This window comes from Antechinus flavipes, chromosome 3 (assembly GCF_016432865.1).
Source record: "Antechinus flavipes isolate AdamAnt ecotype Samford, QLD, Australia chromosome 3, AdamAnt_v2, whole genome shotgun sequence".
NCBI classification, from domain to species: Eukaryota; Metazoa; Chordata; class Mammalia; order Dasyuromorphia; family Dasyuridae; genus Antechinus; species Antechinus flavipes.
Window position 1 is genome coordinate 534,046,976 of NC_067400.1, and position 18,209 is coordinate 534,065,184.

Sequence of the window (18,209 nt, forward strand, 5' to 3'; positions counted from 1 at the left end):
ATTACTTATTAATGAAAGTTATTAGGACTAATAGCTCACATTTATGCAGTCCTTTACTATTTAAAAAGAGCCTGCTACAGAGCAAGGTGAAAATAGTGACAAATGATAATAAAAGATTGGCTTGGATAGAATAAGGGAAGCAGGAGAATGAGAAATAAAGTCTATGATATTCATATGATTGAGAAATTCAAGTATATAACGGTTTTCTATTTGCTTATTTGTTATTAATGGAGTAGAACATTGTAAAGAAATAGGAAGACAAAAAGAAACGCTGACAATGTCTAATATAATGATATATATACTTTTAATACTATATGGAGTCATTGTGTGCTTAATCGGGGGCAGGAGGGGATAGAGAGAAAAAGTAATGAAAATACTGTTTTAGAACATTATTCCAGGAGTTGTGTGCAGAGTAAACTAATGGGAGGTTATTCAAGTATAAGATGATAGGAAAACCTGAAAATAAACTGGATGCTGTGGTAATTAACAAAAACAGAGTACATTATAATACTTTCCTCACAGCAACCTTAGGAAAGACAGAACTAGTATTTTCATTTCCATAAGAAAAAAAAAAAGGAGGCTCAGAGAGATCAAGTGACTTGGTCAGAATCACAGAGCTATGAAATGGCAGAGCCAAAATTATGTCCAACAGGTTCATAAGAGACCCTGTGGATAAAAAATAATAACTGTATTGTATTGCCTTAATAGATTTAATAAATTCTGAAGGAAAAGGATTGGTAGGGGGGTAGAGGAAGATGGTCTATATGGTAATAACAAAATTAATCATCTACATTGTTATCACTAATATGGAATTTTTGAAATCTTTTTCTTCTTTATGAAAGTTCTCTTTTAAATCAACATTGCTTGGGGGAAGATCCTAATTCTTATCAGATTATTCTTATTATTACCTAATTTACTAGACGATAATGTAATTTTTCCCTTCCAAGAACAAACCACAAAAATGTGTTTGGGCAAAATAGTCAATGACTATAGTAATCTAGTGTTTGACAAATCCAAAGCCCCCAACTTTGGGGATAAAACCTGACTATCTGTCAAAAACTACTAGGAAAATTGGAAACTAATATAGCAGAAACTAGGCACTGACTCACACTTAACACCCTATATCAAAATAAGGTCAAAATGGGTTCATGATTTAAACATAGTGATATTATAAGCAAATTAGAAGAACACAGGATAGTTTACCTCTCAAATCTGTGGGGAAGGAAGGAATTTGTGGTCAAAGAACTAGAGTTCATTATTGAACACAAAATAGATAATTTGATTATATTAAGCTAAAAAGTTTTTGTACAAACAAAACAAATGCAGACAAGATTAGAAGGGAAGCAATAAACTGGAAAAACATTTTTACATTCAAAGGTTCTTATAAAGGCCTTGTTTCTAAACTATATAGAGAATTGACTCAAATTTATAAGAATTCAAGCTATTCTCCAATTGATAAATGGTCAAAGGACAATTTTCAGATGAAGAAATTGAAACCATTTCTAGTCATATGGAAAGGTGCTCTAAAATAACTATTGAACAGAGAAATGTAAGTTAAGACAACTCTGAGGTACCACTACACACCTCTCAGGTTGGCCAAAATGACAGTTATAGATAATGATGAATGTTGGAGAGGATGTGGGAAAACTGGGATATTAACGCATTGTTGGTGGAATTATGAACACATCCAACCATTCTGGAGATCAGTTTGGAACTATGCCCAAAGAGCTATCAAATTGTGCATACTCTTTGATCCAGCAGTGTTTCTACTGGGCTTATATCCCAAAGAGATCTTAAAGAAGGGAAAGGGACCCACATGTGCAAAAAATGTTTGGGGCAGCCCTTTTTGTAGTGGCAAGGAACTGGAAACTGAGTGGATGTCCATCAGTTGGAAAATGGCTGAATAAATTATGTTATATAAATGCTCCAGAATATTATTGTTCTATAGGAAATAGATGATTTCAGGATGATTTCAGAAAGGCCCGAAGAGATTTACATGAACTGATGCTAAGTTAAATGAGTAGAACTAGGAGATCATTGTATACAGCAACAACAAGATTATATGATGATCAATTCTGATGGACATGGCTCTTTTAAACAATTAGATGATACTGTTTTAGAACATTATTCTAGGAGTTGTGTGCAGAGTAAACTAATGAGAGGTTATTCAAGTATAAGATGATAGGAAAACCTGAAAATAAACTGGATGCTGTGGCCAATTCCAATGATCTTGTGATGAAGACAGCCATCTACATCCAGAGAGAGGAGTGTGGGAACTGAGTGTGGATCACAACACAGCATTTTCACTCTTTTTGTTGTTGTTTGATTGCATTTTATTTTCTCATTTTTTTTCTTTTTGATCTAATTTTTCTTGTGCAGCAAGATAATTGTGTATACAGGATAAGATAAATATGTATGCATATACTGGATTTAACATATATTTTTACCATGTTTAACATATATTGGATTACTTGCTATCTGGCGGAGAAGTGGAGGGAAGGAGGGAAAAACTGGAACACAAGATTTTGTAAGGATCACTGTTGAAGAGTTGTCCATATATATGTTTTGAAAATAAAAAGCTTTATTTAAAAAAAAAAAAAGTGTTTCCCTTCTCACTCCCAGCTTACCTGAAGAACATTGAAAGCCTGGCACATTTTCAGATTTTATAAGATTATTAGTAACTTAGAAGACAAAATATTCGAGAAATACTAGTATAAATGCAGATAAATTAAATTAATTCTGACATTAGCTTTTAAGAACACTGAAAAAAGGAAACTCATGCAGACTTCAAGGTGGAACATACTTTAAAATGGCAAGAAAATTCTTAAGTTACAGTAGCTACATGGCATTAAATATCTAAAGTCTAGTTAGCCATGCCATCACAAGGCCATAAAACACTGTAGGAATAGTAATCTCACCAAAAGACAGGTAAAGAAATGCAATACAAGAATGTTGCCAGACAATAGTGATATAGTCTCTGCTCACTGAAGTACTGTTACCTCTAAGAAAGATAGCAGGTAAAAGTACTTCCAGGAATCAGTGTGAAAGATATGAAACTATATTTTAAAGACAGCACTGAATAAACTTCTCAGCTCTGATTTAAATATTTCTTTTTGGCACATATATGCATTTTTCCTTTTGGTCTCCCAGAAGTGGGAACTAAAATTAGTTTGAATAAAAACATTACAATTTGAAATTGAATTGGAACATCAAAAGTAACACATCTTTTCAAAGAATTCATATCATCTTGTTCTTACCTCTCCTATTAGGCATTTATCACATTCCACTTAGTATTTGTGTATAACTTTTATCTCATATTAAACTATACATTCCTAGAGGGCAAGGGGTGTCATTTTTACATCCTCTTCATACAAAGTCTGTTCAACAGTCTAAATTAATGAATGTTTATTAAATGAAGAAATAGATCATTTTTTCAATAGAACCAAAAGGACCCAAGACATAATGTTAAAGATAAAGAGTCAGAGATTAAAAAGCAAGAAGAATGAGGAGTTATATGATGCAAAAACTGACCAAAGGGAAAATTACACATACATACACACAGCTGGATTGATAGAAAGATATCTATATCTACATATAGATATAAATAGACAGATATATTAACAAGTTACTAGGGTAAAACAACTACTTTATTTGTTTAACATTTTAAAATAGCAATCAGTACTATTACTAGGGGAAGGCAGAGGATCAGATACTTTTCTATAAAAGAAGCAATAGGCTACCTGATGAAAACTGTAATTGGGGAAAGGGGAGATAGAGAGAGGAAGGAAAAACAAGTTAAAATTTCAGTCACTCCAAACAATTTACAGCAATATGTCCAGCTTTCTTGTTAAACTTATTTTGAAAATTAATTCAAATGCTACAAATAAAACGTCAATTTAAAGGCCAAGTTGATCAAATTAACTTCAAAATTAAATAGAAGGAAGATATTTTAGGACAAAAGTATTAAATCAATCTGAGTTTTACTTCTTAAGGATAAATATTAAATTCTGTTAAATGTCAAATTACACTGTCCTTTTAAAACAAAAAGAGAAAAGCATTGTGGATATAGAGAAAAAAATTTCAATTAAAATTGAACAATATGAATTTAAACACATAATAACAAAACAAATTCTTCAAGTAGAAAAGAGGCAATTTAAATTAGGCAATGCTAGAGGGAAGCTGTGCTCGCAAATCATGCTGATCTACAAACAGAAGCAGCATAAAGAACATTTATTTAATATTTAGGGTTAAATACTTAAATTTCTGTCATAAAAGAAAATACAAACAAGGAAAGATGAGATAACTCTCAAGGCTTAAAAGCATTAGCTATCAGATAAACAAAAGAAAAAATATCACAGAACTTTAAGGGGAACAAACCTGAAAACTATTCAGCAATCATTTGGAATTCAGTTAGTTACATGATTTTCTCTAAAAGCACAAAAAGGAAGTCAAGGGATGAAGTTATAGAAATTAACATTTAAGCCAAAGAGGTGATAAGATAGAAATGTTGTAAGAGATCATTAATGTAAGCTGTATCAAGTCCCTTATTTAAGACAAACCAAAATGGACTAAATGCTGTTATTGAGAATATATCTATTACTAGAAGCAAGAAGATAGCACAAAATGTTAGCCTGATTGCAGAGGATTAAAACTAATGACATTTTTAAGTTCATACCGAAAAAAAATCATGAACAAGTAACAAACACCTTTGTTACCTTTCAAATAAAATACCTCTAAATTCTAGAATACCAATTTTCTAAGAGCTTTATCTTTACTAATCTTTACTTATTCATTTCCTCCCCCACCCCTAAATCAGTATTAAAGACTTCCTTTACTTTAAAAAAAGAGTTAAAAGAAATTCTCACCTTCCTTTGTAATAAATTATCATTTCCCTGATAAGTAAATAATGAAATTGTCTTCTTATTTAATATGGTCATGATAACATTAAGTTACCTACATTACCTGTGCTCCTGAAACAGGGCCAAAGGGGTTTGGTGGTCTCATGACAGGCTGGCTGTATATTAATGTTGGTTGTGTCATTACAGGTACATTTCCCATCTGAGGTGGCTAAAAATCAATCACAAAATTAAAGGACATATTTATCAGTGGACTCTTTTTTCCTTTTAAAAAAGAAAACTACAAGAATTAAAAATATAGTACTTTTGGTCTGGTTCGAAGGAAATTAAGTTTAAATCCATATAGCAGAAAAGCAGCTAACAACTCTAAGAAAACAAAGAAACTGAGATATATCTCAAAGAAAGTCTCAAAGATCCCCAATTTCACAAAAGATATAATGCTTAAATTATAGATCATGGTTGGGACCAAGGATTTCTAATTTAAAGCCTATAAAACCACAGGAAAAGTTACAAATGCGATAAAAAATTTTTTCCTAAACATGCTGAAGAAAAATACTTCTGTTAACACATTATGAATCAAACTACAGTTTTTAAACCCACTAGCTCCATGCATGCCCTTAATGCAAAATTCCCAAAGGCTTAATGAATTTGGATATATTTTTAAGAAGAAATTATTTAAAATATCTATAGATACTTAAACTATAGGATCAACTTTTAATTGTTCCAAAGGATATTAACATATTGTTAAAAAAAAAAAATCTCTACCATCTAATTATGAAATTAAATTCGTGGATGTCATAATCTATTAAGAATACACACAAGTGATTAATGTTCTTTCAATAAAAATTTCAGTTTTTGAACTCACACAGGTAGATCATTTGCAAATATATAACTTCCAGACACAATGGGTGCTTTGGGCCTGGATTCAGAAAGACCTGAATCCAAATTCAAACTCAGACATTTATTGGCAAGTCACTTAACTTCAGTCTACCTCAGTTTCCTCAACTGTAAAATTAGAATAACACAGGCATCTACCTTGCAGGGTGGTTATGAGGATCAAATAAGATTGTTTGTGAAAAAAGACTTGGCATAGTATCTGCAATCATATAGCAAGAGAGTCAAATTATATCCAAATGAATACTTACTATCCCATATCCTATCATTCCCGTTGGTGTTGTAGCAGGATAGGCCATTACAGGGGGTGCCTAATGCAGGGAGAGGAAAAAAAAAATTAACAACTAGAAAATGATTCAATTATGTACAATTTCAGGGCAATAATAACAGCAATTAAAAAAAAAAAGAATAGAAAGAAAGAAAAGAAAAAAAAAAAAAAAAAAAGCTTTGCTAACACAGCCAAGAAAAAGTGGCAATTAGAAACGTCCAAAACTAGGTTGATTTTTTTTTTAAATGATCAGTATGTGCTGTTTAACTGGAAAAGGGAATTCCTGGTAACCAATCTTCTTCCTCTAATATGGCACTTGCTCCACAACTTAAAGCTGTAGAGAGAAGTAGAGGCCAATTAAAGACTACATTTAGTCTGTATGACCCTGGACAGGGTGAATTTATATCAGAAGAGGCAGAATTTTGAACCTTGGTCTCTCTTCACTGTCATAATCTTAAATTAATGGTCAATTATTTAGTTTTTCAAAGGGAGCAAAAAGATTCCTTTCAGTTAACAGCAATAACAAAAGGCCATTATAAACTGAAAAGACTTAGATAAAACAATGACCCAAAAAGTAACCATCTATATTTGGTTATAAATAATATGAAATTATTTCTGAAAGCCCTCATTTATATTAGACCTATTGGTACAATGAAAGTATGCCTAAGAATACTGATTTAATTCAATGGCAAGTTCTTAATTTGGCAAAAACCTAAGTTCCAACCAATTAATAAGAATGAACTCCTCAAACTGAGAATTAAGCTCAAAAATAACTTGCTGGTAACCTTGGTGATTATTTAAAATGTTTAAAAATAGATTACATACTGTAATGGTGTGGCTGAGCCTTTAAATGTATTAATTACAACTAAAGAGTTTGCATGCCACCAGTTCACTACTGACACAAAAGCCATCAATTTATTTGGGGACAGGAGAAGACCAGGGAAAATAGGATGAAGAGGAAAAAAAAAAAACCCCTAACTCTCTATATTTAAAAAGCAGATGATAATATAAGTTTTTTAAAACTTATATTTTCTTTTTCTTTAATTAGGGTTACATTAATATCTCATATTTCATTGTAAAATAAGAACATTACTTAGTGTATTTAATCTTTTGGGAAGATATTTATCATCTTAGTAATATCTCCTTACATATCATCAAACAATGAAAATTGACACTGCATAAAGGTGAAAGACCAATAGCACTGCTAGAGTTATAAAAAATTAAAATGGAATCTGCAATTTAAAATGGATGCACAAGTTAAATGAATCATGAATTAAAATAATAGGTTACTTCAAATAGTTAGTTTAGTATTTAAGTGAGCACAAATGACTTATTGGTCTCTCCCTACTTTAAAATTAAAGTCTGCCATGTTAAATCAACAAACTGTCAAATATAGCATAAGCCTGTGAGATTTCATGCAATTATTATTTTTAAATGAATACACCAACACAATCAACATCCCCCTTCATTCAGAACTCATCAAGTGCATTAAGGCAGCACAGACACATACAAACAACAGACACCCAGCTATCTGGAAGCAAATGGCAGAATATTAAGCAAGAAAAAAAATTTTGATATTTCCCATGCCACCACTGGAATCAAGTCTGCAGCATACCCATGAAATCAGTATATGCTAGAAGGAATTTTTTTGGCACACTGAAGATCTTAATACAAAAAATGTGTAATAGCTGGAAGGTTATGAGATTCTGCTACAGCAGTGGTTAATAACATGCCAATTTTATTGCAAAGAGGCTAGTTTTTGGTCACTTACGTATTGTGGAAAATGCATGCCATTCTGTTTTCCCCAGGGAGAACAATTACATAATGCAATAACACTGGATTAGAACAAGTACTTACACAACAGAAAATACACAGAGCATTTTAGTTCACATATACATTTAATATCTACCTAAAATACAAATCTCTATAATTCAAGTAATTTAACAAAGGGACATCTAACATTAAGACCAACACTGCCAAGGTTAAAAACAACTTCTGCTTTGGACTTTTCTGCTTACATGTTTTAAAACAACAAAAAAGCCCACAAACTGATAATTGTCTAAATTTCAGAAGCCATACAGTAAATTTGTTGTGCATGTTACACTACACCTTCAACTAATGTCCATAAGAAGGAAAGATTAATTGGCAAATTCATCAATGGCAAATATCAACAAAATACAAATAACACTTTATATAGCCTGAAGGAAGAATTTTTTAAAAAACTTTAAAACCTTGACAGTGTTTAAATATTAATGGAACAGGTTAGAAATGTTACAAGCAGCAATTTTATTGAAGTCCTAAAAATCACCAAACTGCAAGTAAACTTATTATCCATGACATTTAGTATGCTAAAACACAAAGGATATAAGTAAGGGAAAGAGAAGAGAAAGAGAAAGAAAAATGATGGATAGAATACAAAATAAAAAAGAAAGAAGGAGGAAAAAGGAGAAAAGAGAAGGAAAAGTACAAAGAAAGTAAGAAATTGTTCCCAGTCTATTGATAGTAACAGACAAATTATCAGTGTAGAAATTACAAATTACTTCCACCTGTATAAAAAATTTGAATTGTTAATTTCCTGTTTTAGCACCTTAGCAACCAAAGTTCCACATACATTTGTAAAAAGTTGTATGATATAAAATTATTTTAAAACTGAAAAACATTTTTATGATATATGAATATTTATGTTAGCTTCCCATATGAAATAGCCACTGGGTAATGCTCATCTGTGATACTGAGAATGCTTTCAGTTATATAACTGAAATATAATCCTACGTATACTTAGTTTGATCGCCAATAAAAAAACCACAAGCTGGAGAGATGTGAATTTTATCATTTGCTACTTGTGAACCTTGATTAGTCTTCAAAAAATATTAAACAAAGACTTTTCAAGTTTACTTTCAGTATACCATTTACTAGTTTTTGTCTTTAATACAACCATATGCTGGCAACATGTCTAAAATCAAGGAAAATTTGGCAACAAAACAAAGAAACTGAATGAAGGAATTATTCTGAGACAATAAAATATAAGAACTAAGGTAGGGATTAGATTTGTAATTTCATTAATCTAGGAAACTCTCTCTAGTGAAGGATGAGTAAATTCTATTTAGGTTGCTATCTTTTGCAATTTAGAATCTTAAGAGAGTTAACGGAGAATACAAAAAATTTGTGTGATTTGTTGCAGGACGAGTCATACAGCCCCTCTATGTCAGAAGCAGCACTTGAACCAAAATTCTCTCTCCACCATGCCATATTTCTCTCAGAAATTTTTTAAAATAACAATACAATCTGTTGTTCTTTATATATGGGAATATTTCTATAAATCAGTGGAAATATTTTAATTTTACTAATAATTCACCGAAGTCATTCAATAGCCAATCATCCTCAAGACAGCAGGCCAAATGACAAGGGTCAGTAAACATCTGATTTTGGCCTTTTTAGCAACATATTCTAACCAAAATAATTAGCCTCTGTAGAAGAGAGCATAATAATATCAAATACATTGATTAAATATAGAACAAAATAACTCAAATAAGCAGATTCTCCCCTTAATCTTGCTATTTTTTAATTTTTTTGGAGGTTATGGACAGGGAGGGAGTTATGTGGAATAAATTTTGATATCTACTCAAATTGCCAATGTAGAGCCATTTACAATGCGTTCTAGAAATTCTGATAAAGATAAACAACCTATTTTCTAATTTATGTAACCTCTCCCTATACTAATATTAGAAATGGATCAAAAAGCTCACTTATGGTACTTTCATATTGAACATGAAATTTACTACAGAATATACATTCATTACTCTACAGTGAACTTTATTTACTTACCATTGTTGCAGCATTCCAAGCAGTTGTAGGTGCAACTTTTGGTTGCCAATTGGATCCTCCAGTTAATTTCTTTTCACCTGGTTGACTCCAGTTTACATCACTTTAAATAAGAACAAGTACCACATTAAACTTCCTTAGTAGAGAATTTTCTCAAAGGACAATGAGATTAAGCAAAATAAAACAGAAATCCCTTAATTTTTATGTGTCTTTAAAAGCTACCTAAATTAGATTTTTAAAAGTAGTATGCTTAAATGGTGGCAAATATATAAAAGAAAAACTTACTTCTTAGTGGTTCCATTTCCAATGCCCAGATCTATAACAGAAGGAAGAAGACTTTTAAATACCACTCTTACGAAATGAATCAATTCATCACAAAAGAGGGGAAAAAATACTTACTGCCTACAAGGTTGGCTAATGATGAATCCAAGTCATCTGACACTAACTTGTTCGGTGGTAGTTTGGCAATAGGAAGACTCTGGTTCTGAGAGGCCACTGTTGGTTTTAGAAGTCCACCTAGTTCATCAAAGCCTTAAAGTTATAAATAAATGAAATAGGATTTGTAAGGAACTTCACTCTACTATAGCTTTTAAAAGGCAACTCTTTTTCCTCTCCTTGTTTGTTTCTTGAAAAGTTCTTTTAGAAGATTTGTACATTAAACTCTACAAAAGATAAGTCACATCAACTATACATGGTATTTTTGCTTACATATAATAAAATGGAAGGGAAGGGTTTTAGACAAATGGTGTTACTTATTAAAACTCAAAAAGGACAAGGAAGAACTATTCAGACAAATGACTACACACTGCTTCCAGAGTAAATCTTCTGGAACTCCAGGACAGTTGATGCATGAAGCAAAGTTCTCTTCCTCATATCTTCTTCCAAGACATCTACATGGGCTTATTGGTAGATGAAGAAATACAAATAGTACTTTCTTTAAAACTCCTCCTTCTCTTTCAGTAAAAAGATCTTGCATATTTATTCTTTTAAATAGATTGTAAAGAACATACCCTTGATCAAATTAAAAAGTTGAATTGGGCTAAAATAAACCAAGAAGTCATCAAGTATATTCTGTGGATTAAGAGGCAAAAATTATGCCTAACCTGCACCAAAATGACTATAATTTAACTTTCTTGACAGGGCTAGTAAAAAAACAGAAGGAGTACAAGTACTCAAGATTTAAATTATGTCACTGTCATTCTCTGTAACCCCATTTGCCACTTTCTTGGCAGAAATACTAGAGTGGTTTGCCATTTCCTTTTTCAGCTCATTTTATAGATGAGGAACTTTAGTAAATAGAATTAAATAACTTGCTTGGGGTCACACAGCTAAAAAGTGTCTGAGGCCAAGTTTGAACTTATGAAGACGAGTTTTCTTGTTTCCAAGCCCAGTGCTCTATTCCCTGCACTACCTCGCTACCCTGTGCTGAAGGATGTGATAGTCATATAGTTTTGTATCCTTAGCACTTAACATATAGCAGCAGCTGTTTAACAAATATTGAATATGAAATTGAAAGTAAAGGTCAACCTGGTATTAAAAACAAAGATTCAATTTGCTTCTTTAAGTATTTTCTTATGGGATGATAGGAAGAAAAGCAAAGCAATGCAAATCCAATTAGCCAACTCCAAAGATGATGATTGTTATAATGGAATTTTTTAGGTCCTTAAGAAAATCATACAATATGGTAGTATATGAATAAGTACCAAACTAATCTACTTTTTTTGAATTCTTCATTTACACAAAAGGAAAATATACAAGGATATTAGACCATGTATACACAACATTAAATTTCTGGTGCCAAAAAAAGAATGAGGTACAAGAGGAAGAACAATGAATTTGTATTTAGACCTGTGGGTTTGTATTCTATATACTATGTACAATACTTTAGAGCAAATTATTTTACTTCTAGGTATCAGTTTCTCCATCTACAAAATGGAGGAAAGAAATTGGACTACCTTTTCAACTAAAGTTGAATTTGGTTTTATTACAAATTTGAAAAACACTTAACCTATTGATTTTAAATAACTCAAGCTTAATAAGAAACAGAATGGAACACTGGATAAAGATAAAGTAATGGGTTTGGAGTATGCAAGATCTGGTTTCAAATATTGCCTCTTATATGCACTAGCTGTGGAACAATGGGCCAGTGACCTTATCTTATAAGAATGACATAACATTTATAACAGTGACAAATCTTATAACCTAATTTCCATACCCAGAGAATTACAGGTGTTTAATATAAAGCTTATAGTAATTACTAACCACTTCCAAAAGTCACTACATGGCATTATTTAGTGCCAAAAAAGTTGATTTTGCTTTCCTTATTTTCAATTAATATATATTATACACAATGGAACACTCTTAATTAAGTTTATATGTGTAAATGCTCTGTCTTTCTATCAAACCAGTACACCATAAAGAAATGTTCATTCAAACAAAAAACAAAAACAAAACTTTCTCCTCCATATCAACTCAAACATTAGAAAAATCAGGAATATAACTTCTGTAGCCCCTTTAAATGTGTTCTGAGAGGGCTAGATGGATGTCATATTTTAGAGTCCATTTATTACATTGCTGGGATTTTATTACATTTAGTGCATTGCTGGAAAATATATTTCAAAATAAGTTTCCAAGTTATTTTCCTATTCTTTAACTGAAGCATTTTTATATGTTTTCTGGTTTTCTTTTTATATAAAACTTCATGCTTTATATTTTAAGAAATTATAACTTACTTTAGGAACAAAGCTAAAAGGGGAAAGACTAAAGTGGAACGGCAAGCAAAGTAAGATACCTTCAATATCAATTCTAGTGAATCAACTGATCAGTTTCATATAAATGAAGTACAACTCAAATGAGTCAAGAGGTTGGTCTGTTTGGGGAGGAGATAAATGGAAAGCTAGATTAAATATTTAATATCATAGTTGTAGATTAGGAAAGGATTCTAGAGGTCACCTATTACTCTCCTAATTTTGTAGAAACGGAGTTCCAGAGAGCTTAACTGACTTGCAGATTATACAAATGCAAGATTCAGAGATGGTATTTGAATTTAGATCATCTGACTCCCAATTTTATTTCCATTATTTGTTTAAGGTATAGAGAAGGCACTTACAGAGATAAATGAACTTTTTTACTAACTGAAAAATGACTACTAGGATATAATGAATAACTTAGAACTTCCTTAGAGTTTTTAGCATAAAAGTTGGCAACTTCTTCACATATGCCTAGCTTAATTCTTAAAAACTGAAGTTAACACCATGTTTTTCAGAAATTATCTTTTAATTACTTCCTCAAAAAGGGCTAAATCTCACAGAACTAAAATTTGCATATTTAAAGTGGTACTTTTAACAAAGATAAATTTTCTCTTACCGCCAGAATCTACAACCACATTTGTAGATTTATTTCCAAACACGGACTCAAAGTCAACATTAAGGCCAGCTGAAGGCTGTGGCTGTGCAACTGGAGAAGGAGTGAACCCTAAGAAGAATCAAAATTTTAAAAAAATCTAAATTCTTTAGTAACTCAATATTTTCAGTCCTTTATTAAAAAAAAATTATAAAAACCAAACCTTTCAATAATATACCTTTTCAAAACTACCATTTTAGTGGGGATTATACTTTCCCTTAGAGAATGCATCTCACTGGAAAAGAAAAACCAGCAACAAACATTTAGCTCTCTTAATTATATCCCTCAAAATAGTGCTTATGTTGTTGTTTATCTATAGATAGTTTGTCAAATTAACTTAAGAAATCTTTCATTTGTTTTCAAGTTCATAAGTAAATAGACTTTCAAGCTGCCTAGAATTTTATGTTAAATTGTATATGTATTACACTGGAGCAGCTTATTATAATCCCAAGCACTTTCAGGAACGTGAACAACAATATTGCTATAAAGTCTAAGTCTTTCCTATTTCCCTATATCACCAAAATGTAACGTGGTTTAAGTTCATTCAATGGCAAAATCTCAAAGTTTCCAACTCTACAGTATAAATGAAATGTATATCCCTTTTGATTACTAGCTTTCACCTAACTAACTATATCCAACATCATGCATTTTTTCTCATACATTCAAGTTTATGTATCTATTTCCAGTAGTTTGCCAAAGGTTCAGTTATAACCTTCCATGGCTTCTCTAAGTAGGATTCAAGATACTACTGCTCAATATTTTGAGAAAAATAAAAAATTATCAAATGGTGGATTTTTGAGCCTGTTAGGACACTTTATGTAACCACAGACTTTATCCTCACATTCAAAAGATATATTAAGAACTTTTACACACACGCATACATATTCACAAAACTTTTTTTAAAGTACAGCCTTCCCTCTGCTATCTTGTCAATAATTTTTATTTTATGGAATTAATATCATCCTAAGAAAGAACTCATAGCTTTACTAAATTAGCAAAATGGTTCATGACATATATACCAAGTTTAAAAACTCCTCCTCTAGGCTGTGGTTATGAAAACAAAGATGGTTTTTCTTGCACAAAGAAAAACTATCTGTATTCAAATAAATCTCTTGCAATCCTGATTAAGAATACTACTATTATCACAATATGAGCTCTCAATTTGTAAGCAAAATCATTTTAGAAGTAATAGACCCAAAATGAATTATGAAATTTGTCAACAATGTTGTGTAGTTTTAACAGGCTATTGACAAACATTGGCCATGATAATTAAGGCTGGGCAAATCAGTATATATAAACAATAGGTAGAGAAAGTTTATTTAGAAGGAAAGAAGACTAAGCAGAGATTAGATTGACTACATAGTTTAAGGAGTATTCTATCAAAGAAAAAGTAGACAGGTGTGTCCTATGTTGCCCTGGAGAAGTAAGGTTGTTTTTTCCAATACAAACCAACAAGTTTTCTGACCAGAGTGGACTAAGAGTGAGTGGAATGAGTAATCAATCATACTGACATCACTTGTAAGTGATTTAGCAGGGGCCAAATGGCTAGAAACTGTTAGACTCATTATAGGAGGTATATTCAACTAGTCAACTCTTAAGGCTTTTTTTTTTTCCTTGTATTCTCCCCTACCCCTTGGTTAATATTTTGATTCTGTGATTTGTATAATGCCACACTCACAAAATCTATTTTCTTTAAGAAAGGAAATGGACATGCCCTACTTTGTCAGAAGTGAGTAACCAGAATGGTGAGGAACCAGAATAATATATAAGCTGAAGAAAAATAGTATTATTTTGCCTGGAGAAGAAAAGACTTGGGAATAGAAATAACTGGGATCTTCTAGCATTTCAAGGGCTGTCATAAATTAGACTTTTCTACTTAGTTTTTGAGAGCAGAACCAGTTACAATGGATAGAAGTTGAGGAGAGGAAGATATAGCTTAAGATATGACACAACATATATTTTTCAAATTATCCAAAACCATCTATAGTATAAAAAAGTGAAATAAGCTACCTTGGGGGAAGGGCAGAGGAAAAGGGGAATTGCTTTTAACTGCAAGTATTAAGGCAGAGATGTTGGATGACTTTGAGGATTTTGTACAAGAAATGCCTATTCAAATACAAATTGTACTAGAGGACCTACAAGTTATTTTTAATTCAGAATTCTAGATGTGCAAGAAAGAACTGGAAATTTAAAGGCTGAATGATAAAAGATGTATTGTGTAAGCCACATGTAGACCTACACCATCAGAAAAAATCCAAGTCTTGGTACAATGACAAACATTTTTTCTATTTTTTTAGTTAGAAAAATCATTCAAATACACTGATGAAGCAAATGATTTTAAACGTCTAAAGTTCAAGTCAGTATACTGAATAAATGAAATGAAAAAAAAAAGTCATAGCAAGGCATGCTAATCTGAGTGATTATGTCAAAAGTTCCCACATGCCATGAAACGTCATTTGATGTATGTGTAACATGTAATGAATACTTCATAGGTACAGGAGGTAAATAACTCAGATCTTGTTCAACAATTGCTTAGACTTTAGATTAAGATCCTTGGATGGAGGGGTGAAGAGGAAAGAGTGGGGTAATATATTGGTTCAAGCCTTAGGTTAAACACCAAAAACAATTTGGCATATAATTTTTCAATAATATACAGAAAAAAAACTGCCTGAAAGTTCCCAGACCTATAGATTCAAGATGTGTTTATGATAAGAAATACATCTAACTGGAAGTTTGCCGGAAGTGGTGTTGGCAAGGGATAGAAAAATGTATACACACAAAAACCTACTCTACAAATGTGAGAATAATCCAGACTTTTAAAAATGTTCAGTGACAAATATGGCTACTCAACATTACTAGCATTAATAGAAATTATAAAAAATGCCAAGAAATAAATTCAAAGGTACTCTATTTACTAGAGATTCCATTCTATTTACTCCAAAATGCTGAAATTAATCTGTAGGTAAATCAATTCTTTTTTTTTTTTAAATACCTACAAGTGATAATTTTTATAGCTTTAAAGAAGTCAGAATATAAAATGTAGTTCAGAATCAAAACCTTTTTTGCTTCTTTATTTCAAAAGACTCAGGATCTAGAGGGTAAGAGGCTCTCTTTAGAGGTCATTTGGCATTAATCTGTGAAAGTTAAATATTAACCCCTATAATTATTCCCAACATAAAAAGAAAGAGAGAACAGTTTTCCCAGATAATGCCTTAAATCAAGAAACCCTAATATAGAGGAAAAACCTAAACTAGGTTCAGGAAAGTCAGTTATATACCATTTCAGTATAGTAAATGAGAAGTAGGATCACACATTTTAATTAAAAGTTAAGCCTTAATTATATTCAAAAGCTATTTTGGATTCTCAAACAGAAAGTAAACATAATAGGTTGCTGCCCTTCATTCTTAAAGAGGACCAAAATGACATCACTACATTATGGATCTGACTGGTTGATCATACCAATCTAAGTTCAGAGGATTTTACCACTGGTGCACACAAATAGTCCATATAATGGAAAAGTGTAATATTGACATGTCTTCCATAAATTCCAAATGTGCTTGCTGCTAAATACTCAGATGTACAAACTTGAAATGTCTCATTTCTTAGTATAAAGAAAACCCATTTATTGATATTTCTATTTTAAAAGTTTTCACAGTGCATACTTTATTAGGTAGATATCATGAAATAGAAGAATTCTATGTATTAATCATAAATACTAATATTCAATGGAAAAGGACCAGTGAAAAGCTTTTTGGACTGCCAACATGGTAAATTTAGGATTCTAGACCCTGAACTGATTAAGTCCAACTCTGTTATTCTGCAAAGGAGGAAATTGAGGCATAGAAGGGTTTCATCAATTTGCTCAATGTTACACAGTTTCTAAGTAGCTGATCTTCTGCGTCTTAGTCCTACCTTGCACAATTGCTTTTGCAAAACCAAATATGGATTATGTTATCACTATTGCAACAGACCTTCCATATTAGTTTCAAAAGAAATAACCTTTCTAAAAGGGTTAAGTGACAAATGCTGTATACAGTTATAATAATAGTATTACCAAGATCATAATTAACTTCTTTCAATCCCATTTAACTTCTACCTCAAAGGAAGGGAGCACAAGTATGATTATCTGGCAAAGTTTAGGAAAGCAACCATAATTCCATGAAACTTGCTTCCCATTTTCCTAATCATTTTGAAAAGGATCTCCCTTCCATTGTTTCTCCTTTTTCCTTACAACTAGGAAATGAACGTGAAACTTACACATATTATTAAATTATAGAACTAAATAAAAAGTATGAAAACTTTTTAAAGCATTTCTAATGCATAAGGCAGAATATTTATAAGACTTGTTTAAACAAGATTCTGTTTTGACTATGTGCATTTAAAATAAAATGTATAAATGGTGGGCAGTCACCCTTAAAACTAACACATTTTTAACCAAAGCAAATAAAAAGCAGGTCAAACCACAGGTCTGTGAAAGCAAATAGTAAAAAATAAATAGAACCTTTCCCCTCACCCCCAACAAATTAAAGGACTTGGCTTTGAAAAAAGCTATCACCTACATAACAGGTTTATTTTATAGACATACCATTACCTACCTCCAAATAGACCGGCTACAGTAGAGGGTTCATGGCGCACATGAGTAGTATTAGGATAAGCTTGAGGGCCACAAAAAGAATCTGACAAGGCACATCAGGCAACAAAAAAAGCAGAGAAAGAAGAGGAGGAAGAGTTACAGAGAATGGGAAGGGGATAATTAAAAAAAAAAAAAATTAAGGGTTCTACACAGTAACTATCAACAAATTTTAACTTACAAAACAGAACCCTGATTCTATCAGGTATAAAATGTAGGAAGAGGACATATTCTTTTAAAGAGAAAGGCCACTGGCAACAAAATAACACTCAGCTAAAAGAAACAAACAAAAGTCAAGAGCCATGCTTGAAAACAAACAAACAAACAAACAAAACAA

General features: G+C 31.7%; 1 protein-coding gene across 16 annotated transcripts in view; it reads right to left on the reverse strand.

Annotated features, from left to right (window-relative positions):
• Positions 1-18,209, reverse strand: part of PICALM (phosphatidylinositol binding clathrin assembly protein) — a 124,164-nt gene that overhangs the window by 11,514 nt on the left and 94,441 nt on the right. For 4 of the 16 annotated variants that reach the window (XM_051987282.1, XM_051987277.1, XM_051987269.1 and 1 more), the window contains 8 exons: positions 17,838-17,918; positions 13,207-13,314; positions 10,240-10,371; positions 10,126-10,156; positions 9,844-9,943; positions 7,790-7,813; positions 6,002-6,061; positions 4,963-5,067 (listed from right to left, as the gene is read on the reverse strand). In XM_051987282.1, the coding sequence (XP_051843242.1) occupies positions 4,963-5,067; positions 6,002-6,061; positions 7,790-7,813; positions 9,844-9,943; positions 10,126-10,156; positions 10,240-10,371; positions 13,207-13,314; positions 17,838-17,918 (641 nt within the window). The remainder of the gene's footprint in view (positions 1-4,962; positions 5,068-6,001; positions 6,062-7,789; positions 7,814-9,843; positions 9,944-10,125; positions 10,157-10,239; positions 10,372-13,206; positions 13,315-17,837; positions 17,919-18,209) is intronic. The other 12 variants (XM_051987283.1, XM_051987280.1, XM_051987274.1 and 9 more) reach the window with 6 other exon arrangements.